Here is a 22,474-nt window from a genome sequence, read left to right on the forward strand (position 1 = left end):
ACGTCATCACGTAACGGTGTAACAGACACCCGCTGCCCGCTTCGCCTCTTGCGGTTTAACATCCTTCGATATGTTGCGTTTAAAACAACCAAATGCGTTTCAAACGTGACTCTCCTGGTCGCCACGGAAACTCGGGGTTGATTTTAAAACCGACCGGATGATAAAACAGGTAAGATGATTAAAAAACAGCGACGTCACATCAGCGTAGGCTGTTTACATGTAAAAATGAGAGTTAATGGTCATTTATGTACATCTCCACCCTGAATACTAGTCTGCTCCTTTAACAAACCAGCAATTTTAGTTTTATTTGTAATGTTTTTATCGTCTTCCTGTCATTATGACGTCTAGACACAATTAAAAATGGTATAATTAATGTTTAATAGCTATTATTAATTGAGACTCCATAAACAAATGAATTATTTTTATTAATACCTTTATAAAACCTCCTCGGTTGATTACATTTAATGGTAGATTAATTAATTTTTTTTAAAATATGGTAGTAAAATAAAACATATGTATGCAAAAATAAATATTTAACCAAATGTTTTTTATAAACATTTTTAATATGTTGCATTTAGTCTGCAGAAATGCGAGTAAAGGGTATTTGAAATAGAAAAATGTCCGAATATAGAATTTTTTCCCCCCAACTTAGCTTAAGCTTTTAAGGAGGTAAAAGACTGCATAAATGAGAATAAGTACAGAAATGATATATATGTATTAATATAAAAAGTACAACAGTTATTTAATGAAATAAATTGAAAATCAGTTAATCAATATAAATAAAAAATTAAATTGTATATTATTAATACTAATAATATACAAAAATAATCTGTGAAAAGATCAATATCTTCCACTTTCTCCTAGAGCTACTATTGCTAAAAATGCACCACTACTGACCAAAAACAACCAATCAGAGCCAGGGGGAGGGTCTTAGCAATGACAATCACCTCATGTATGCTCTGCTAAATGTGCTAATAGCAGAGAAGTGATTTACAGTTACAGGAAACCGGTTTATCTACTTTCAGTTGTGGTTATGCTAACTAGCCTTAGCATTCACAACAGGCTCTGCTAACTACAGGGTAGCAGAGAAAGTGATTGACATCACTAAGACCCACCTCTTGGATCTAATTGGTTGTTTTGGAGTCATCACTTTGAGCAGGCGATTTATCACAATTTATCTGTCCTATATACTGTCACAACATAGTGACAGTTTCAAGTAATACAAAACAAAATATTCTTATAAAAGTTACACCTTTAAATGACGATCTAGATCAGTTTTAAACATATTTTGTTTGGAGGATTTGGAAAGCCATCCTGACCGCTAAGATGAGGCGTCTGTCCAGAAGAAAAGCCCTGAGTCTGGTGAAGGAGCTGGACGCCTTCCCCAAAGTGGCAGACAGCTACGTGGAAACGTCTGCGTCCGGGGGGACCGGTGGGACCAGAACTCTGAAATCAAACAGAACCGTCACCAGAAACACAACCCAAGAGTAACCGCTCCGTCTGTCTCCTCCGCAGTGTCCATCATAGCATTCAGCGCCATGGCGGTTCTGGCCATCTTGGAGTTCTTTGTGTACCGAGACACTTGGATGAAATATGAATATGAAGTTGACAAGGATTTTTCCAGGTTAGCATTTATTGATACGTTAGCTTGCTGCATTGTGATTAGCTACAATACAGGATTTCTTCCAAAGTGTTATAAGCCTGGCGGGCCACCAGGCTTAACTTACTGCCCCGCCAGGCTTAGTGTTTTTTATGTATTTATTTTTCAGTCATTTTCAACCTTTCCAAAGAAAGAAAACTGCTGAAACATTGGTGAAAAAAATACAAGACAAAACCAGTACAGAAATAAACAATATTTCAATTCCTGTCAATCGTAAAAACACAAAATGTTGACAGAAAAAAGTACATAGAAGCAAAAGCAAAGCAGCAGAATTTTTCCTGTATATTTTTCTAAAACATGTCTCCAAGGAATTACATTTATTTTATTTTTATGGAAGACCAAAAGTGACATAATTAAAATTAAAAGCAGAAATATACATTGTCCATTTTAGGTAATATTTCTTTATTTTAATCATCTTTAATTTTGTTTGCCTTTTTTAAAAACTATCGGTGTTTCAGTATTGTAAATGACGCACAGTCAAATTTTCAAATTTACGGTCAATCTTTAACATTTTTACCACATAAAATGTTATACTGCGCGATATAAAGCTAAATATGTCTTTTTCTTGACCGCAGTAAGCTAAGAATAAATGTGGACGTCACAGTAGCAATGAAATGCCAGCGTGAGTAGCTGACGTTCTTCATTAAACTGTTTAAATGTGTTTAAATTTGTTAACTCAGGATTTACTTCTATGTTTTTATTGCAGATGTGGGAGCAGACATCTTGGATCTGGCAGAAACAATGATCACATCCAACGGCCTGCAGTACGAACCTGTGAGTTCACCTGTTTGGTTTGTTAAATTTAACCAGTGGTGTCAACATTTTTATGAAATCTGTCAATCAGAAACAAGAAAAGTGTATTAAACTGTTGAAATCAATTGTTTCCAGTTTTACTATTCTTTACTTGTGGTCATGGGCCAAACAAAATCATTTCAAGGGCCACAAATGGCCCCTGGGCCTCAATTTGGACACCCCTGACTTATTCCAATCTCTGTTTTTCCAGGGAAAATAAAACTTAAATTCAAAATAAGCAATGAAAAAATTGAGAAACCTGGAGCTTAAATACTGGATCAGGTTGTAAAGCGCTAGATAAGCCAATTAAAGGAGACGTGGAACAGCTGTGGGACGGAGAGCAGCAGAAAAACTTAACGAGGAAACCAATTAACCCAAACGAATCTAAACTAAGACTCAAGGAATCAGAGAGAAAAAGTCTGATAACAATCCAAGAAATTAAATTCAAATATTCATGAAACAAACTAAGGAAGTAAAGGAAATTAATTATATGGCAACACATTAACAACAATAATAAACATGGAAAAAACAATTTACCTTTAGAATATAAAAAATAAATTTGCAACACTGAGGGAAAAAAGTAAAGTTTTATTAGTTGTTTGTTTTTGACTTTATTTTGTTGTAAAATAAAACCAAATCCACCAAAAAACATCCAGTTACACACATTCAGTTCCTCCAAGTGACAATAATATTCCTTCCTAGATTTAAACATGCAGTTTATTTAAACATCTCTGTATTTAAACATGTTTTTATTATTTTGGACCAAAAAGCTAAAATTCCAGCTCCAGCTCTTCATGTCAGTCAGAAAATTGATGAAAGAAATCATTCAAATGTTTTGCTCATCTCATCTTTGTGCTTTTAATCAGGTTATTTTTGAATTATCCCCACAACAGAGGCTGTGGCAAAGGTAGGAGAAGTTTAATGTGAGTATTCAGCGTTAAGTTTTAAGGATTAGATGGTAACTTAATGCTTGTTTTTGTCCTTCAGGACGCTGCGTCTCCTTCAGAGCAGGCTGAGGGAGGAGCACGCTCTGCAGGAGGTTCTCTACAAAACGCTGCTGAAGGGAGCGCCCACCGCTCTGCCGCCGCGGTTCGTCTCCATTCAGACCACGCGGCTGGTAAAGTACGACTCAGCAAAAATGTTTGACGTGTGGTCTGGGTTTCAGGGAGGACGCCCCCAACGAGCCGCTCAACGCCTGCAGGATTCACGGACACGCTTACGTCAATAAGGTGGCAGGAAACCTACACATCACAGTAGGAAAGTAAGGAAGTATGCAGAAAATAGTGTTAGGATATCAATTTTTTTTATAATTTTTATTTAATCTCTGGAAAAGAAAATGATTTTGGTCCATTTTAACAACAAAAATGAACAAAAGTTTGTAAATATTAAACACACTGACATCAGAGTTTAGCATTTTTAAGGTGAGATGAAATACAACAGAATTAACTCATTAATAACTGGCTGAGCAAATCTGCCGGAACTCTGCTAGGGTTGCTAGGCAATGGGGTGAGTTCTACTTGGGTTGCTAGGCAATGGGCTGAGTTCTACTTGGGTTGCTAGGCAATGGGCTGAGTTCTACTTGGGTTGCTAGGCAACGGGCTGCTGATTTGTGACTCAAAGTTTGGGAGGTTTGTGTACATTTTCAGACACCAAAAATTCTAAACTTGTTGCCATTAAATTATTATAATAAGCTCCTATAGCTTGGTGAAAAGTTACCTATAAGTTAGTTTTTGTTGCGTTTTCAGTGTAGTAATATATTTGCACTAGAAACTAAAAAATACTTGGTTGGCCCCTTTGTCTTAAAGGGGCCAACAATCAGCTGGATTTTCACATTGCACGGTTTATTTATTTATTTATTACATTGTAAGGAAAACATTTTGTTAGATTTGTATTACCTTGATTTTTTTTGTACCGATATTAAATTTCCAAAATGTTAGAAAAACACACGTCAAGTTAATCTCCTGACTAACATTTAGTGTTTTTTTAGGCCGATTCACCATCCGCAGGGCCACGCTCACATCGCTGCTTTTGTGAGTCACGAGGGTAAGAAACGTCCCCTCTACCAGGTCCAACTTTAATGGATTTTTTAAAATGAAAAACTTTAGAAATGACAGAAAATATTTCAATAATCTGCCAGTGGAACAGAGTATTTATCCCATATTGTAATTTAAAATCTCTTGTTTCACTGGTAGGTTTATTTCACTTCTAACTAGTACTTTTTTTTAAAATCAGCACTTAAAACCAGCTCCCATAAAATGCTGAAAAGTTACTTCGTTAGTTTTCTTTATTTTAAGTGTAGTAAGATATTTGCACTAAAAACTTTGTCTTTCTGCAGCGTACAACTTCTCCCATCGAATTGACCATTTATCTTTTGGCGAAGAGGTTCCAGGCATAATCAATCCTCTGGACGGCACCGAGAAAATCACCTACAACAGTGAGTTTATTCAATCTAAGAGACAAAATGGCGCCTTTTGTCTTTTATTGACCAAACAGATTACAATACGTCTATGCAGTATACCTCTTTTGTACAAAATTATCCTTGTCCGTTCTGCCTATTTTGAGCAAGCGTGCTGGAACTCGGTTTGGGTTGCTAGGTAACAGATGGAACTCTGCCGTGGTTGCTAAGTAACAGGCTAGGCTTCCCTGGGGTCACTAGGTCAGTTTCTGCTCATTTATGAATCAACATTCGGGAGGTTTGACATTATTCAGACACCAAAATGTATAAAGTTTTTTTTTTTTTTTTTTGAGACCCAAGTGGAAGTACAGAAATGCGTATACTGGAAAATAAAATATGCAAATATCTTAGTACACGTGAAATAAAAGAAAAGTAACTCACATGTAAATTATATTGGAACTTATTTTAGGTTAACACTTTTGATAAAAAGTACAAGTTACTCTTCCATATATTTTCTGAGATAAGCCGACATTTTTCCCATAAGTGAAAAAAATTTGCCAATGAAGCTAGTGCTTTATAGACTTAAAACTACTCAAATTAAAAACTTATTTCACTTATAGCATGGGGGAAATATCTTGTTAGAAGTGTCAATCTACCAGTGGAAGTAGTGGTTTTTAAAACAAATATTAAGGAAATATTTACTTAAAAGAAGCTCCTATATCTTGCTGAAAAGTTAATTTTAAATAAGTTAGTTTTAAATAAGTATAAACGCGCTTTGGGTCCGTTTTTGTCCCGTCTGCAGATAACCAGATGTACCAGTACTTCATCACAGTGGTTCCCACCAAGCTGAACACACACCTGATCTCCGCAGACACACACCAGTTCTCCGTGACGGAGCGAGTGAGTGGCCAGGCTGACTGCTTCAGGCGAACCTGAGTGTGTGTGCTAACTGTGTGTGTGTGTGTGTGTGTGTGTGTGTGCGTGTGTGTGAGGAGCGGGTGATCAACCACGCGGCGGGCAGCCATGGCGTCTCGGGGATCTTCGTGAAGTACGACACCAGCTCCCTGATGGTGACGGTGAGCGAGCAGCACATGGCGCTGGGACGCTTCCTGGTGCGGCTCTGCGGCATCGTAGGCGGAATCTTCTCCACCACAGGCGAGTCGGCGGCCATGTTTACCAGCTACGGCAGCCTGGGAGGACCACACTCTGTCCAGCCATACAGCAGGGCCTCCAGGCGTCCGTCCATCCATCCATCCATCCATCTGGGGTTTCTGACTGATCTTTATTATATTTGCCTGAAATTTATTCCAGAATTGAACTTTTCAACTTTTAACATGAACATTTCACATTATTTCTGAATTACAGAATTTGTATTTACCTTGAATTCTTCAGTCTGAACTTTTGGACCTCTGGTTCCATGTTTCCTTTAGCATCAAACCAAAACCATTTAATGTTCTAGCTTCCACCAAACGCATCAGGATTTGAATAATCACCTACAATTCCTGCATGCATGTTAAAAATACTCTTATTTTTAAACCCGTCTTCCTGCTTGAAGGCATGCTTCACAACCTGGTCGGGTTCTGCTTCGACATCGTCTGCTGTCGCTTTAGGGTCGGCGCCTACAGACCCAGACAGGTGAGTCCGGTGGATTCGGTTCTGGACATGAACACACCCATGGATGGAAGCGTTTAAACGCTCTAACCACTGAATCTGTTGCAGGAGCTGCAGCTGAATCACCTGAACCACCACCAAGCCCCTCTTCTGGTGGGAAACGCTCCGCTCTAGTCTCACTGCGATCTAAAGACCGTCATCTCTGGAAGATGTTTGTTTCAGTAAAATTCATATCCTTCATTGCACTGTAGGTTAAATATCCCCCCAGTAAATGCTTTAATTGTGTTTTAGTGACTGTAAATTTGAGTTTTAATTGGTCAAAATGATGTCGTATGATTTGTTATTTAACAGATTAAAAGAATGCAAACAAAAAAAAAATCTTTTTTTTTTAAAATAGAGATAATCCCTTAAAATGTAAAAGTATCAACCAGCAGGAGAATATTTTCCTGAAAAAGCAACAGACAGCAGCACAGATGCGCTTTTTTATCCTCTTTATTTCAGTTTTGCCAAGCAGACTGAATCTCGTTAGAGCGGGGAACACAGGTGGTCAAACAATTTGCAAAAATGACACCAGTGAGAATAAGATGTTCTCGGTCATGTGTTGCCGTTTGCGCCGGCAGAACGTCACGTTTTGAGTGAACAAAGACAGTGCTGTTACCAAACGGACAAACATGGATGACAGCATGAAGATAGCCCTGTAGCTCTTTGGGGACAACCTGACAAAACCGATTCATCACGCAGTCCGAGCGCGAACCGACGCACACACACAACAAAACCAGAGTTTTGCATAAACATTTAGTTTCTTCCCTTTTTCTCCCATGAAATCTCATTCAGTTTGAAAGCAGACAACAGCGGCCGCCTCAGACTTCACGTTAAATACTTGTTGTAGTTAGAGGGAAGCTCTGTGGTCCTGTGAATACAGCAGTGATTCAACAAATACAACTTTATGGTAACTAAAGTTTTCTTCTTATAAAACTGGAAACCAACCACACCAAACAGGTCTACTCCCTTAAACAGCAGCGATTCTCCATTCGGTCAGATGTGGTGTCCCTCATGGTTGTGTACTCGGGCCCCTGATGTCCCCGCCCCCAACCCACTTTTGTATTAGCATTTAGCCTGCTAGTGAGCATCTATGCAGACGACTCGACTGCACTGCGTGCTGAAATAACCTTCAGAGTGTATCTTTTCAGAGAAACACAACTGTTGCTAACGGTTACAGCTTTGATTTCACTCTGAATCGTTCACCTAACACTCCACACACCCCAATAAATTACATAATTGATATTGGACAAATACTTTTTAAAACTTCTTTAGCATTAGATGCATCATAATCCTTCATTCGTCTTCAGTGCAGTGGACCGCCGCTTGTTCGGTTTTCGCAGATTTTTCTTCTGATTCTTCGGAACATGATTCTTCTCGTAGAGTAAATCTGATTTATTTGAAAGAAAATGCACCTAAAATACCTCAACGGAGTGCAACTGGTGTCGTTTGTGAAGCAACCAATACAGGAGCGCCATTAGTTTTCATTGGTGCCGACGGCACAGAAATGATATTAAACTGTTAATTTAGAACAGCAGCGGTGAGCTGTGTTTTGGGGAAACATCTGTGCATCTGAACAGCTGATTTAGTTTGTGATCGGCTGGTTTAGGTTATTAATACGTACAATTTATATTTGGAAATAAACTCAAGATGAGGAACTGTTTTATTGTTGAGATATCCAATTGATTCACAGGCTTTTAAAAAATTACATTTAGTTGGAAAAATTAACTGCAAAGCATTGATGAATCAATATTTTTACCTGGACTGATTGCCGAGCAGGAACTTGGAAAGGTTAGCCCAGATAACGCAGTGCTAGCTTGAGCTAGCTAGCTAGCTAGCATTCTGTTTATAGCCCGAACAAACAAGATGGCGCCTTCTTTCTGCTAAATCTGGATCTTCTGCATTTCAACAACCATTTTTTAAGTTTCCCTTCACTGAGCTTCTGTATCATAAAGCAAAACATTGATCATCGAACAGACGCTCTGCAGATGTCGCCATTTTGTTTGATCAGCACGAATGAACAAGAGCGGAGATATGGAAGAGTGTACAGTAATGCTAAAACAGTTTCCACAGTGCATATCAATGCAAATTAAGATATTTCTTGTGTTTTTAGCTGTTAAAGTCGGTAGCTGAGTGTTTTTAAACCGGGGATCCACTTCATTTTAAAATTTTGGAGGTTATCCTCTCAAAACCCTGATTAGGACCATTTTAAGGAACCATCTACAGTTTCTACTACGCTATATAAATAAACTCCACTCTGATGTACTATTATGTATATATGCCACACTGCCGAGGTCTAACACACAATCAGACTTGCTCTTTTGGTGCAAGTATAAAGATGTAAAAGTAGTAAAACCAGTTCAGTACAAACAAAGTAGATGAGCATTCAGGTTCACCCTCAGACATCCCGGTCGTAATTCAGCCAGAAGCTAGCCTAGCTTGTCTCATGTCATGTGGGCAAACCGTCTGGACTGTCATCTTAAAAAGGCAGTAGATGCACAGAATGCAAGAGAATAAAACAAGTTAAAATAAAAATAAGTACGTAGAGTTCGTCCACCTCTGCTGCAATGACGCATTTCAAGTATGGAAAACACAGATCTGTCACAAGGCAGGAGGTCGGGGAAGGAAGTGGGAAGTCACACAGAAGGCGTATCGTTGCATATATAATTGGCCACTTTGAAGGAAACATTAGGTAGAAAATAAAAAGACACCACTTTCTCTGTAGGACAGGGTTTTTCTGACGGGAATGTCAAGTTTCCCAACTCAACCAGTAACTACATAGCAAATAGACCTCGTTATTTTCCTTCTGTCAGCCGCAGACGTCCGTAGAGAGAGCCCTGTTCGTCCACGTCAGGAACGTCTGAGCTTAAGGTGATTTCTTTTTGTTTTGTTTTTTTATTTTTACCGCTGACAGCTGAAGGCGAAGGCTGCCTGACCCCGGCTCAAGGCTGTGAGGAAGACTCAGTTGGTTAAGGTGCTGGAAGCACGGAAGTAGGAGAGGAACTTGAAACAGAGGCTGACCACGAAGTACCAGATGTTTCTGGCCATCTGGGAGCGGGCGATGAACACCCGCCAGATGAAGACCACCAGCAGGGTGTTGAAGGTGTACCGGATGTTCCTCAGCCTGGAGGACAACCAAAGACAGCAGTAAGGTCCAAACCCAGACCTTTCATTTATCCCTGGACCTGCGGTAGTGGCTGCAGGTTTTTAAAAACATAACTAGGGTTGATCAGAAAAGACAAAAGAAAAATTCATAAATTCTCTTTAAATAATCATATCTTCTACATAAAACATGTAAAATTTTACACTCATGATCTCCAAATGTTTGTACAACTTACTGTTTGTTTAAAAGGAAAATCTACATTTAAACAGCAGGATCGCCCCTCCCCCTCTTCAGAGAAATGGAGGGAGTAACCATAGCAACCAGAGCTCAGCTCTTTGTCCTCCAGTAGCTTTAGCTTTTTTAAATCACCCAGTAACTTCCACCTATTTAACACACACAGTTTTCTCTAAAAACAAAGTATTTTAGTGTTTTTGCAGCTGACTTACTTCCGGAGATGCTGCCTGGCAGCAGGAATGTCGGACATGTCTTCGTTCAGGACGTACTTCTTGGTGCCGATGCAGTAGTTCTCGATGTATTCGGGCCAGTTCAGCTGACGCACGTCAAAGTTAAATGTCTGGGAAAACGAAGGGGAGTTCAATAAAACAAAAACCACAGAGGAAGAATGTCGACACTGAAGCAAGGATGGAGTCAGAAACTCGTTTTCAGGATGATGAATAACAAAAAAAGTTCATTTTAAAGATTATATCCGTTCAGACTAATAAAACAACTAAAACTCTTTGGCGCTTTTTAACAACATCAACTGCTTAAATTTCCTGCGATTTTCCCTCAAAACACTTAAAATAAAAATGATTAATCACATTTTTGGTTTTTGAAGATTTAGGGGTTTTTTTTTAACCAATGCTCTCCTGGGGTTTCCATAGCGATGAGTGATGTCATCGAGCCCAGGGCGGCCATCTTGATGACAAGTGTGTTTTACAGTTTCCTTTTATTTAGACTTTGAATTCAGGTTGATTGGATGGCAGAATATCAGGACATTTTATTTTTTAATCACAAGAATTATGTTATAATGAAATTGTACGACAATAAAGTGGAAATAATGTGAGAATAAAGAGTTAATGCTGCCAGGACAAACAGGAGAATGAAGAAATAAATTGTAAAACATTAAATTGAGGAATGTTGAGCATCTTGTAAAGTTAAACTCTGGATAAGTTTTACGACATTTCATCTTTTAACACATCAGATTAAAGATATCGATAACTAGAAGATTTTTTTATTAATTAAATGACTTTTTTGTCGTAACTTTAGGACTTTATTCTGCTGATATTGTGACTGTTTTCTGAGCCAGGTCTTCATATTTCAGAAGGGATAAAAGAAATAAGAGCCAGTTTCTGAAAAGATTTTCTGTCGTAATCTGCTTTTCTTTTGGAAAAGAACCCAAACAAGCCGTATCATCCAGCCGTAGCGTTGCTGCATCTGCAGTTATGATTATAACAAGCTTGGAAGAACAACGTCGCGCATCGTCTCAGTGAGACATGGCGTCGGCGTCCGGCTGACCTTCCTGTCCTCGGGGCTCAGCTGGCCCATCAGCATGCTCATGTTCTCCGAGTTCCACTCCCACTCCTGGCTGCTGAAGTACTCCAGCAGGTGGATCGCCTTGTGCAGCCGGTTGAAGATGCGCATCATCCTGCAGGGAAGCACAAACCTTCAATGCAGACCAACATCTCCGACACGCAGCAAACCGAGGAAGCGGATGTTCGCGGTTCTCACTGCGGCTTCTGTCCGCACAGACGGAGGAAGAGGTCGTAGATGAAGGCCGGGAACTTGTGGCTGACCAGGATCCAGTACTGGTTGATCAGGTAGTTGGAGGTGATGTTGGCGTTGGGTCTGCGGAAAGCCTGCTCCAACGGGTTCCTCTTAAAGGACGACATGACATGGTGCTCTGTCAGGAGACAAAAACACACAAAACCACTGATCACTTACTGAAATCAACTAGTTTGGTGATTAATCGCTATACAGACTAAAAAGCTTTTTAATTATTGTCGCTGCAAACAAAACGCGTGGTCAGAAATTGGACCAAACCTTCATTTGTTATTTAAGTTGTTTGACTGAGAAACAAATTTAAAGAAGAAGATGATTGGATTGATTTGGAGTTCAATAAGAGACACAGACGATCCAGGCTGACATGATTAATCAAATTGTTTATGGAAATAATCGTCCGATTAATAATCGTTAGCTGGATTATACAAAATCAAAAACACTACAAAACCGTTCAGTTTTTTTTGCATTTAAGATAAAAAAAAATCATTTGTAAATTAGTTTTAAAGTGGAATAATTTTAGCTTCTCTTTGTTCAAATTCTGCAAAAACCAGAAAAAACCCAATTTAATGATTCAATTAAAAAACTAATCAATTAATTTGCAAGTGATCAAGGATCCACTAAAAGTATGTGCCTTTATTTTTAGGCAATAAAATTTTAACTTTCTTGTTTAAAAGAAGAAATTATTTGGATCTTTTTATCTAATATTGTCTAACTGAAAAATGCCAATTTTTTTTTTTATTCAAATAATTAATAAATAATCGTTAGTTGCAGATTTAATCTGAACATTTTTTTTTATCAAGTTCAGTTTTGTTCGGATCGGTGAGAGGAGAATGTTTTTTAAATCCAGATAATGAAAAATGTGTCTGGGAAGCGTTTCCTGTGAAATCCCGAGGGAACAGAAGGTTTGTGCGTTTGGGATAATCTGCGCTAAGCTCTGCCTCCCTGACGCAGCAACAAAACGCGGCTAAACGCCGCCACACCGCTTTTACAGTGCAGCGTTCAACACCACCTTCATGACGGGTGGAGCCGCTCAGGAGGATCCCAACGTCCCACGGTAACCTTTGACCTTTATCAGGACGCCCAGTCCAGAGACGCAGCCATGTGACCAGCAGACGTTGCGTCACGGCCTCGTTTCCATGCCGACAGGAGCGGATCTGCGGTGACAGCCAGCTGTGGATCGATAACATCTGGAACATCTGGATCTACAGAAACCATCTGGTTGTGATTCCTGCGGGAAGTTTGTTAATCTGGGAACGGCGAAGGGATGGGATTGATTTGGTCTGACGATTTTAACGTTAGATTTAAAATACAAACTAAAGTCATCGAGGATCATGGATGGAGGGAAGAACGGATGGATAGACGGATAGATATGTGTAGTTTTTCTTCCCGGCAACAGAATTAGGAATAAAGTTTGGGATTTCAGGTGTTTCGGTTGGTTTCATGTCATCAGATTCAGACCAACGCAGATAAACTGACTCTCATTCGGTAACGAGCAGCTCCTGCAGCCTGCTGCAGCCCGGCGACGACGGAGGATTATAAACGAGCGTTTCCCCTCAACCGCAGAATTAATTAGCAATCACCGGGTTAATCTCTGACATTTCTCCAGACTAATCCTTAACGACAGTCTGGGATGTTATTTAGCGTGGGAGCCCACAACCTACAGATGAGAATTAATCTCTATTTCAGTAAACATGGAGTCTGGATGAGTTTCTACGTCTGTCCAGCAGGTGGCAGCCTTTCCCAGCCTTAATCCTCCACTGCAGGCGTCATGGCAGCCGCAGAGTCAGAGGCGGCTGATTGATCTGTGATGAAGCGGCGAACTGAGGCAAACTGAGATGATGGGCCCAAACCGCCGCATCGACCTGCAGCGGCGGGTTGCCGTTAGCATCAGGGCGGCGCGGCGCGTACTCACCGATCTCGCCCCAGTGGAACGGGTTGATGCCGCCAGTCGTGCAGTTGTACACCAGAGCCGTTTTAGGCCTGCAAAACAAGAGATCCAGGTCCAAAAGTGCCTTAAAATGTGATTTGTGTCTGTTTTAGACACAATAAATGTTCATATTTTCACACAGAGCCTCCAGACTTTGAGCCCTGTGGAACAAAAACAGCAAATTAAACCTAATCGCCGACCACAAGATTCGTTAAAAATGGAAATAAACATTTCTTTTTAGGTTTGACCTCCTCAATGAGCCACATTTTTATAAAATCTGCAGAAGGGCTGCAGCTAACTTTCATTTTAGTTATCAATTATTCTGACGATTAATCGATTAATCAGATAAAAAAAAAAATTGGCACAATCTGCAGATTTTTTATTTAACCACTTTTTTTTACACAATATTGAAACACGTTAAAAGATGCAAAGATGCATAAATAAATTTTTTAAATAAGAAAAGAAACATTTTATTGCCAAAAATGCAACATCGCATTCCTTTAGGGAACGCTTGATTACTTTTATCACAGGAGGAATCTGCAGCTGAAAAAGTCCAACTAATAATTGCAACCCTAATATTTGTGCTTTAAATTAACTTTAATGACTCTAGTTACCGATTAATCAATTACTAAATTAGTTCACGATCATTTCAATGATCAATTAATCACGATTAATCATTTCAGTCCTAATTCTGTTTGATTCTTGATGACTCTCTCTCATAAATTGGAGGTTTTGGAGTGGCCCAGTCAAAGTCTGTACTTAAATACAACTGAATGAGATTATCCTGCTATTAAACTGTGAAGCAGTAAAAATGGATCTTTTATTAGATTAAAAGAAAACCTTAAATATGGCCTTTACTGCCAGGATCAGCCCAACTTGGCGCTGGCGTCCGTCACTGACCAGCTGCCAATTTTCAGTTTCCCTGGAATCTTTGGCCCTTAAAAAAGGGAGCGGCTGCGATTTTCCAACTCATTCCCTCCGAGCGGAACGTCTGACTCAGTCTGAGTCAACGGGACAAACATTTCCAGACCGGAGGAGGAAAACGGCGAAACGGTTCAGATTAAACCTGCAGCAGATTTTCATGTTTACAGTCCAAAACTTTTTCTGCTTCTTCAAATTTTACACACATTTTAGTCACTAAAAGAGTTCCATAATTTAGAGATTAAATGAAGCTTCCAAAAAATTTTCATGGCAACGCTTCAAACTTTTCCAGACGTGAAAAATAAACGATAAAAAGTTCAGTTTGTGTTTTTGAATTTAACGTAAATATTTCAGTTTTAAATCTGGAAGAAAGAGACAAGAAACTAGAAGAAAGGAAAGCAAGGAAGGAAGGAAGGAGGGGAGGTAGGAAGGAAAGAAAAACTGGAAGTGGGACTCAAAGAAGGAAGGAAGAAAGAAAGAAGATAAAGGAAAGAAAGGAAGATATGACAGGGAATGCTGAGGAAGGAAGGTAGGAAGGAGACAGAGTAGAGAAAGAAGGGAAGGAAAGAAGAAAAGGTGACAAGGAGTTAAGAGAAAGGAATGAAGGAAAAAAGAAAGGAAGGAAAGAAAAATTTAGGAAGGGAAAAAGAAAAGAAGAAAAAAAACAAGGAGTGTAGAGGAAGGAAGGTAGGAAACAAGGAAGGAACAAAGGAAAAACAGAAGGACTTGAAGATGAAAGAAAAGAAGAAAGGAAAGGAGTCAAGCCGCTCTATAATCTATAATCTAAGTAAAAATCAATCATCCACCTGATGGAGGAGCTAAGCCCCGCCCACAGACCCACCTGTGCACGGCGGTGTACCAGCCGGCGGCCAGGGTCAGGTTGATGACGACGTCGACGGGGATCAGGTCGGCCACGGCGTCGTTGTTGGCCCTCATGGTGCGCAGGATCCCCTTCCCCGCCTGGCGACACAACACCAGATTAGCCTAATCCTAATCCGGCCGCCGGGCGAACGGAAGCCGTCAGGCTCACTCACCGCGATGAAGACGCCGCTCGGCCCGTTGAAGTTGTCGATCCAACCCTGAGGAGGAAGAGGAGCAGGTGAAGAGGCGGAGAGAAACACAGGAAGTGAATATTCAGATTAGGACATTTTCCAAGATGGCCACCGTTTTTGAGGCTCTTTAATTATTGCCATAAAATGTGATAAATTTTAACGACTTGGATGAACTTTAGTGTGTTTTTGACTTTGTTCCTTCTGTTCATAAAACTTTTTTTTTTAAAGGTTTTATCAGCTCTGGTGGCCTTTATTTGATAGTTGACAGGAAAGTGGGTAATGAGAGAAGGGGGAAGACATGCGGCAAAGGTCGCCAGGCCGGGAATCGAACCTGCAACGGCCACGTCGAGGACTGAGGCCTCCATATGTGGACTGTACTTAACCCCTGCACCACCACAGCACACCATGTTCATAAAACTTTAAAGCAACAAAATGCAGTAAAATCAGAAACTGAGGACGTTTCCGTTTGTGAGTCTCACACCAGGTGTGACAGAGAGAAACACCGTCTAAACGGTTAGCGTTAGCTTCTGCCATCTTTTATGAGTTCTACGGTTTAGCATTAGCTTCTGCAAATGTTTTATGTCTTTATTGCTTTATTGTTAGCTTCTGCTATTTCCTATGTGTTTTGAGGTTTAGCATTAGATTTGTGTAACAGTTAAGCCTTAGTGGAGCTAAGATTTTTTAAGTGGTTTAGCATTAGTTTATGCTAATTTTTTTAGTGTTTAGCAGTTTTGTGTTAGCTTCTGCTAATTTTATATATGCGTTTCATGGCTTAGCATCAGCTGATGCAAATTTTTATTTGTCCAGCTGGTTAGCATTAGTTTACGCCAATTTTTAAAAATGGGTTTAGCAGCTTAGCATTAGCTTACACTATTTTTTTGTGTTTAGTATAAAAAAATGCTAAACACATTTTTAATTAGTGTAAAAAATTAACTTGCGCTGTTTAGCATTAGCTGTTTAGCAATAGTTTACATTATTTTCTTTGTGTATTTAGCGCTTTAGCATAGCTAAGATTCCAGTTTGTCAAATTAGTGGTTATTCAACCGAATGTTTTGGTTTTGGCGGCCATCTTGAAAACACTCCTCCAGTAAAAGGAAACAATTTCTATGTGATTTGACAGCAAACAATCTGAAAAAATTCTGAGGTTTTTTTTTGGCAGAAATGTGCTGATTATCTTCTTCTCCATCTACAATGTCCCTAAATGCACCGGGGTAGACCAACACTCCAACTGCCATAAAAACAGAAGAAGAAGAGAGAGAGGGGGTATCAGCTGATTGGAGCAGCAGCAGCACGCGGCGGCGTTGTGTTACTTCCTGTGGTGTTTGCGGTGGGGAGCAGCGCTCGTCAGCTTCACTTAGACTCCATTAAAAATGGATGAAAGCGCTGCTAACAGACTGCTACATGTGTGGAGGGACCCCTGGGGGCAAAATTAACGCCACGCACACAAACAGGCGTCTAAACAAGAAGCTGCAGCGAGAGCCGGCCCGTTTGAAGAGGCGGATCAGAACCACCAACAAAATTATACAAAACTTATTCAAACACACATTTTTATTTATGTAATTTTCAATTAAAGTTCTGTATATTATAACGTTAATATCCATTTTTTCTATTTATATTTTTAAATATTGATTTATTTTTGTCAGTTTGAATTTGCTTTTGATTAATTTCTTAATTGTTTTGGTAATTCATATTTTACTAAATAAAATATGTGATTATGTCTCTTAGTTGGACTTATTGTTTTTATCGTATATGTATTTTATTTTATATTTATTCATTTTTAGGGTCTTTTGTCGCTGCCAACTACAGGCTGATCAATTTTTATTTTTTAAAATATTAATGTTTATAATTTGTCATTTATTTTTAAAATAAAGGTTTTAATATTTTTTGTTTATTCAGAAAATTGTTGTTTTAATATTTTTAATATTTATATTACATTTTTTTTTAGATTTTTTTAAAGATAATTTCTATTTATTGTTTTAAACATTAATTTATCTTCAATTTTAAATTAATTTGTTTATTATTACAGGAAATAGTTTATTTCTGTTAATTTAAGTTACCTTTTTATTATTTGTGTAGTTTTTTTAAAACATTTTTTATTCATTCATTTGTTTGTCCATTTATTTAAGGTCTTTGCCAGCCAAAATCTCACTAATAAATACAAACATATTATTTTATTCTTATATTATACAAGCTGTTTGGATCGATATCTCAGGTTTCTGGTTTATTCTGGACTTAATTTAAACATCGATCCTCCGTTCTGGATGTTGCAGTAATAGTTGCTCTGTGACCTACGGGGAAAGGTTCCTGCCAGCTGGCTCCCACTATGGAGGGCCTGATGATGCCAACGTTGAGCTTGTCCTGCTCCTGCTGCACCACGCACTCCGCCAGGGCTTTGGTGTACGTGTACGTGTTGGGCCGGTCGCCGATGAGCCGCGGCGTGATGTCGCGTACGATGCCGTCGTCCATCCACCTGAAACCACAACCAGGAATTCAAAAAACCTCCAAAAGAACCACAGAAAGCTTTATGGCAGGGCAGAAAACCAGAAACCATAACAAAAATGTATCTGACATATTTATAGTAGAGTTGAAACGATTAATCGTGATTAATTGGAATAATACTCAACTAATCAATTAATGGATTATAGACTCAAAAAAAGTCAAAAACTGTATCTGCATGTTTAAAGAGTTTTTCCTAAAAATATTAAAGAAAGTCGACAAAAGTCTGGCTGAAACAATTAATCAGATTAATTGTGATTATTAAAATAATTGCCAACTAATTTAGTAATCAATCAATCACTAACTGGAGAATTCAGACTAAAAAAGGCATTTCCTGAAAGACAAACACATTAAGAGCAACAATTAAACCAAAACTGTAGAAATAATTTGTACATTTTGCATTTAAGATAAAAATATTCATCGTCTATAAATATGTTCAACTCAAAACTCCTAAAGCAGCAAATTTAGCTTCTATTTACGTTAGAGAAACGCAAACATACCAATAACTTAATTCATTTTTTAAATAAGTAAATAAACATTTTAATGCAATAGTAAGACTTTCTTTTAGTGAATGTGTGTTCATTTGTAACAAAGGATAAAAATACTTTTAATGTGAAAAGCTCGGGCCTTTCCGCTCACTGTAGAACCGATCTGTTGATTAGTTTTTGGATTAATTAGAAAAAGATCCTCAAAAGGAGATTTTTTAAAAATGTTTTTTTTTTTTTTTGAACCAGGAATCTAAATCTGCCACTCAGTTCTGGGTAGATCTATTTTTTATCTTAATGCAAAATGTAGAGATTTTTCTACATTTTTTGGCTTAATTACTGCTCTCAGTATTTTGTTCTTTCAACAAATGGCCTTTTTAAAGTCTGAATACTCCAGCTAATTGCGATTAATTGGATTAATCGGAGTGACGGACTCACTCGACGGACTCGATGAGCTTCTTGGGCTCGACCGGCGGCGGGTAGATGATCTCGTCGATGTGCCGGCGGTTGCAGTTTGCATAGGCGGTGGAGATGTGAATGAAGGCCTCGAGGTGGTGCATCTGCTGCGCCAGGCTGAGGAGCTGCTGCGTGGCGATCACGTTCAGCTGCAGGGCGTGCCTGCAGGACGGCGAGAGAGAGAGACGCGGCGCTAAATGTGTGGAGGAGGGAAAGGTTGAGCAGCTGTGACTGTGTGGGAGAGGAGAAGTTTAACGTCTCTGGATGTTTGTTTGCCGACGGCTTTAAGCTTCGCTGTGCAGAGAAAACACTTTAAATGTTGAGCAACACGACATTTAATGCATCCAGCAATATGTTGGGCTCTGCGTTTTCACCAATTGGTCCTTTTAGCTCAGTCAAGTCAAAATATTTTATTCTTCTGCCGCATTGAAAATGCAAAAATATGTCATATTTTACATTTAATCAGGGTTTGAACTTTTTCCAACAATAAAATTCAAGGACTTTTCAAAGTACATTGTCAAACTTTTCCAGAACCAAACTGTGGAGATAAAAACAAAGCAAATATTTCAATCGATGGGGCCATTTATTACCGTTATGTGAAGGTATTCTACATGCTAGAGCAGGGAAAAGGTAAAATAAAATACAACAAAACTTTAGGTTTTGGCCCAAGAACAAAATAATAATTTAACCCAAAAGAAAAAGAAAAAAGAAATTTTAGTTTTTTTTTTCTAGAAAATGTCTGAGAATAATCTCAACATGTGAGGTTTTTTCTTAGCACTTATTTCTTTCTCTTTTTTACTAGAAAATGTAAAAAATTTTGAGTTGTTTCCTGCAAACTTTCAACTTTTTAAACTCAGAAATTTCAAAGTTTTATTTGAGAAAATTTCTGAGATTAAAATAATTTTTTTCTAGCAAATTTACTCTTTTTTTTTCTACAATTGCTCTAACATGCCATCACACATTTCTACTGACGAGAAATAAAGAACAAACAAGCATAAAACTGATTCTGGTAATTTGAAGTGAATTATTGGGTCAGTTTTTAATAATTCAGCCGCCTGGCTGAGGCTAATAAACCTGATGTAATCTGGTCCAGTTTGTTTTATTCAGTTTGGTCCTGAACGAGGCGGGTAAACGCGGCGGCTCCAGGTGGGCGATGGTCCAGCTGAGGAGCGACAGGAAGAGGAGAGCGCGTGTGGGCGTCCGCTCCCCCTGCAGGCGGGTGCAGGGCGTTACGCCAGCAGGCGCAGAGAGGAAGACGGACAAACCGACCGCAGACCGTCTTCCTGCAGCTGAGTCACCTCCCATCTGTCTTTGCTGCTGTGATGCAACAACCGACTCTGAAGCTGATTGAAAAGAACAAACCTGTCGTTTCTACCATCATACAGTCAGTTTAAGCCAAGTCTCCACTGACTGCTTCAGTTTGGGTCTGCAGCACAGCCAGCAGCTGCAGGAGGTTAGAAAAATAAATTTTTGCTGAAGTGACAATAACTATGTTTAAATGATGCTTTTAATGGAAAAACTGCAGCTGCTTGTTGTTTTGGTGATGAAGGTGTTTGTTTTATTTTTTAGTCTCGTTATTCAGTGGCGACCCCAATAGGGGGATTGGAGGGGCCACGGCCCCATGCTGAAAAATGCTGTTCATGTCATAGAAAGGGATACAATCATCTTCTTCTAGGAAGGCATAAATATAAAACCCAGTAAATACATAAAATTATATCCATTTTAAATTTTTCATCATCTCAAAGACAAAAGAGAAATCCTCTAAAATCTGATGCTAATCTATATTTGTTTATATTTCAAGAAGAACGGAGTTGTCTTCTACTGAGGTTTTCATGCCGTTGCCTTTAGTGGTTCTTGGTGCAGCGCCACCGCAGGCTAGGAGGGGAACGGGTGGCGTGAAAGTGAATCACAGCAACTGAAAATGCAACAAATATTTCTATTTCTGTCCCCAATCAAACCAAATCTACGGCACTACCAGGTGTGAAAACGCCCTAAAACAGCTCTTAATTTCAGATTATCTCGCCTGCCAGAGGGCCTGGTGCATCTTCAGCAGATCTGCAGGATGGATTCATGGAGAGAAACGAGCCCTAAAGCAGCTCTGGGCTTATTATGGGACCCTGCAGAGCAACTACGGCGCTACGGGGAGCTGCAGTCGGATGGAAACGACTAGCAGACGATAAAAACCTCAAAAAGAGAAAATCAACACCTACAGAGCTGGACGGCCGGAGGAGATCGATGTGAAGCTGAGAGCAGAGCAGCTTTTAGGTGAACTCAGAAAATCACCAAAAACCAGCGCAGGAAAAATAAGTCCCACTTTATTACCTCTATTTTTCAATGCATGGAAAACAACACATCTTAGAAGCTTTTTATCTGTATTCAACATTTATCGTGATAAATTTGTATGTTTTTTTTAAACTGCCTGTACTGTCAAAGTTTTTAGTTTTACTGTTTTTCTCCACTGTTTGCTCAATGAAAGCATCAATAACTGATCAAATAGTTAAATCACTTCTCTTTGTCACTGGTGTTTTAAGGATTATTATTACAAATGGGAAAGTTTTAAAAGAGCAATATTTGTGTTTGCTGTTATGTTAAATTGTTGCTATTCCAAAAGAATTAGTTCTAAATGTTTTGATAAAAACTCATTTATTCCTCTGTAAATTATCCCATGAAGATGAAACAACTGGACAGAAACGGCTTCACTGAAGTTTTGTTACTCGCAAACTTTCAACTTCAAACTCAGAAGTCTTGAACTTTTACAACAATAATATCAACATTTCTGAGTTTTTCTCTCTCAAATTTTTCAGAAATGCTTATTTGTTTACCTGTAAACAAATGGGCAGAGTTTTCTAAAGTAGCTTTACTTCTTCATATTTCTACTGAAGTAAAACTAGAAAGTAACTGTCCAACAAACTACTTGAGTAAAAACGTTTTTGGTATATAACTTTCTCACGTTAAAAATAATTATTTAATATCTAAAAATTACGTCAGACGGACAAAAATGTAAAGTTTTGTCCAAATTCTGCTATTTTAAAGAAAATGAACATAAATAAAATCACTAAAATGTCAGATTGCTTTTGTTGACTGTGTGCTGACTTTGTGTTTTTATGATGTAAACATGAAACTTGAATTTAAAAACCAGCCATTTGTAATTTCTTCTCCTTTCCAAATAAAATTGGAAATGAAAAAAGTGATGTTTTATCTTTAAACAACACCGCCCAGCGAGTTTCCCCTGAATGTTTCTGCAGCACGAAGCTGAAACAGGAAACCATGAAATACTTTCTCATTCTGACCTCAAACAATGAATCACTGTTTGTTGCAAACTCCTGACCAAAGCAGGAAGCCTGATTTGTTGGGTAAACCGTCACGCTGCCTGCCGCTGATGGCTTCTTTTGTTTTACAAACCATTGATTTCACATCCACATCCCGCTCTCTTCCCCTTCTCTGTGAAGCCAATCAAACGGCACATCCACAACAGGAAGAAGCTCCTGCGGCTCTTACTTGAGCGGCTCGTCGAAGCGGATGGTGGCGGCGCAGTGGAAGACGATGTTGACGCAGCCGGTGAGCCGCTCCACGTCCGCCGCGCTGATGGACAGGCCGGGCTGCGTCAGCTCGCTGCTGATCGGGACGATCTTCTGGTGGAAGTCGGGGTTCTCCTCCCTCACCCGGTCGAAAAGCTGAACGCAAAGAAAATGAAATAAAATAACTGATTTCTGCAAAATGTTCAGCCATGCAAATTATCCAAAGTTTGCATAATTCCT

General features: G+C 39.1%; 2 protein-coding genes across 5 annotated transcripts in view; one reads left to right on the forward strand and one right to left on the reverse strand.

The window, feature by feature from the left end:
- On the forward strand, positions 1–9,317 carry LOC103140221 (endoplasmic reticulum-Golgi intermediate compartment protein 2-like). 4 transcript variants are annotated; one of them, XM_007555237.2, is made up of 14 exons: positions 1–169; positions 1,299–1,432; positions 1,516–1,624; positions 2,236–2,282; positions 2,367–2,434; positions 3,319–3,359; positions 3,440–3,541; positions 3,618–3,713; positions 4,440–4,495; positions 4,788–4,886; positions 5,650–5,747; positions 5,840–6,002; positions 6,403–6,482; positions 6,567–9,317. In XM_007555237.2, the coding sequence occupies exons 2-14, from the start codon at positions 1,327–1,329 to the stop codon at positions 6,630–6,632; spliced, it is 1,131 nt and encodes a 376-aa protein (XP_007555299.1). In that variant the 5' UTR covers positions 1–169; positions 1,299–1,326; the 3' UTR covers positions 6,633–9,317. The 4 variants fall into 4 exon arrangements, with proteins under 4 accessions (XP_007555299.1, XP_016528508.1, XP_007555297.2 ...); XM_016673022.1 differs by having other exon boundaries at positions 6,403–6,478; positions 6,563–9,317; XM_007555235.2 differs by having other exon boundaries at positions 5,843–6,002.
- Positions 8,756–22,474, reverse strand: part of LOC103140220 (fatty acyl-CoA reductase 1-like) — a 27,317-nt gene continuing 13,598 nt past the window's right edge. Inside the window, exons 2-11 of the mRNA XM_007555233.2 lie at positions 22,215–22,390; positions 18,699–18,878; positions 17,572–17,749; positions 15,262–15,306; positions 15,069–15,187; positions 13,292–13,359; positions 11,329–11,500; positions 11,116–11,245; positions 10,047–10,174; positions 8,756–9,621 (exon numbers count right to left, since the gene is read on the reverse strand). Coding sequence (XP_007555295.1) covers positions 9,459–9,621; positions 10,047–10,174; positions 11,116–11,245; positions 11,329–11,500; positions 13,292–13,359; positions 15,069–15,187; positions 15,262–15,306; positions 17,572–17,749; positions 18,699–18,878; positions 22,215–22,390 — 1,359 coding nt within the window. The 3' untranslated portion in view covers positions 8,756–9,458. The remainder of the gene's footprint in view (positions 9,622–10,046; positions 10,175–11,115; positions 11,246–11,328; positions 11,501–13,291; positions 13,360–15,068; positions 15,188–15,261; positions 15,307–17,571; positions 17,750–18,698; positions 18,879–22,214; positions 22,391–22,474) is intronic.

This window comes from Poecilia formosa, unplaced genomic scaffold, assembly GCF_000485575.1.
Source record: "Poecilia formosa unplaced genomic scaffold, Poecilia_formosa-5.1.2 Scaffold69, whole genome shotgun sequence".
Taxonomy (NCBI): domain Eukaryota; kingdom Metazoa; phylum Chordata; class Actinopteri; order Cyprinodontiformes; family Poeciliidae; genus Poecilia; species Poecilia formosa.

Bases quoted from the DNA above. Each gene is read 5' to 3' on its own strand.
- LOC103140221 (XM_007555234.2), top strand. From the start codon at position 1,327: ATGAGGCGTCTGTCCAGAAGAAAAGCCCTGAGTCTGGTGAAGGAGCTG. The intron at 1,625-2,235 runs GTTAGCATTTAT...TCTTGACCGCAG, and splicing joins GTTGACAAGGATTTTTCCAG to TAAGCTAAGAATAAATGTGG. The intron at 4,887-5,649 runs GTGAGTTTATTC...TCCCGTCTGCAG, and splicing joins CGAGAAAATCACCTACAACA to ATAACCAGATGTACCAGTAC.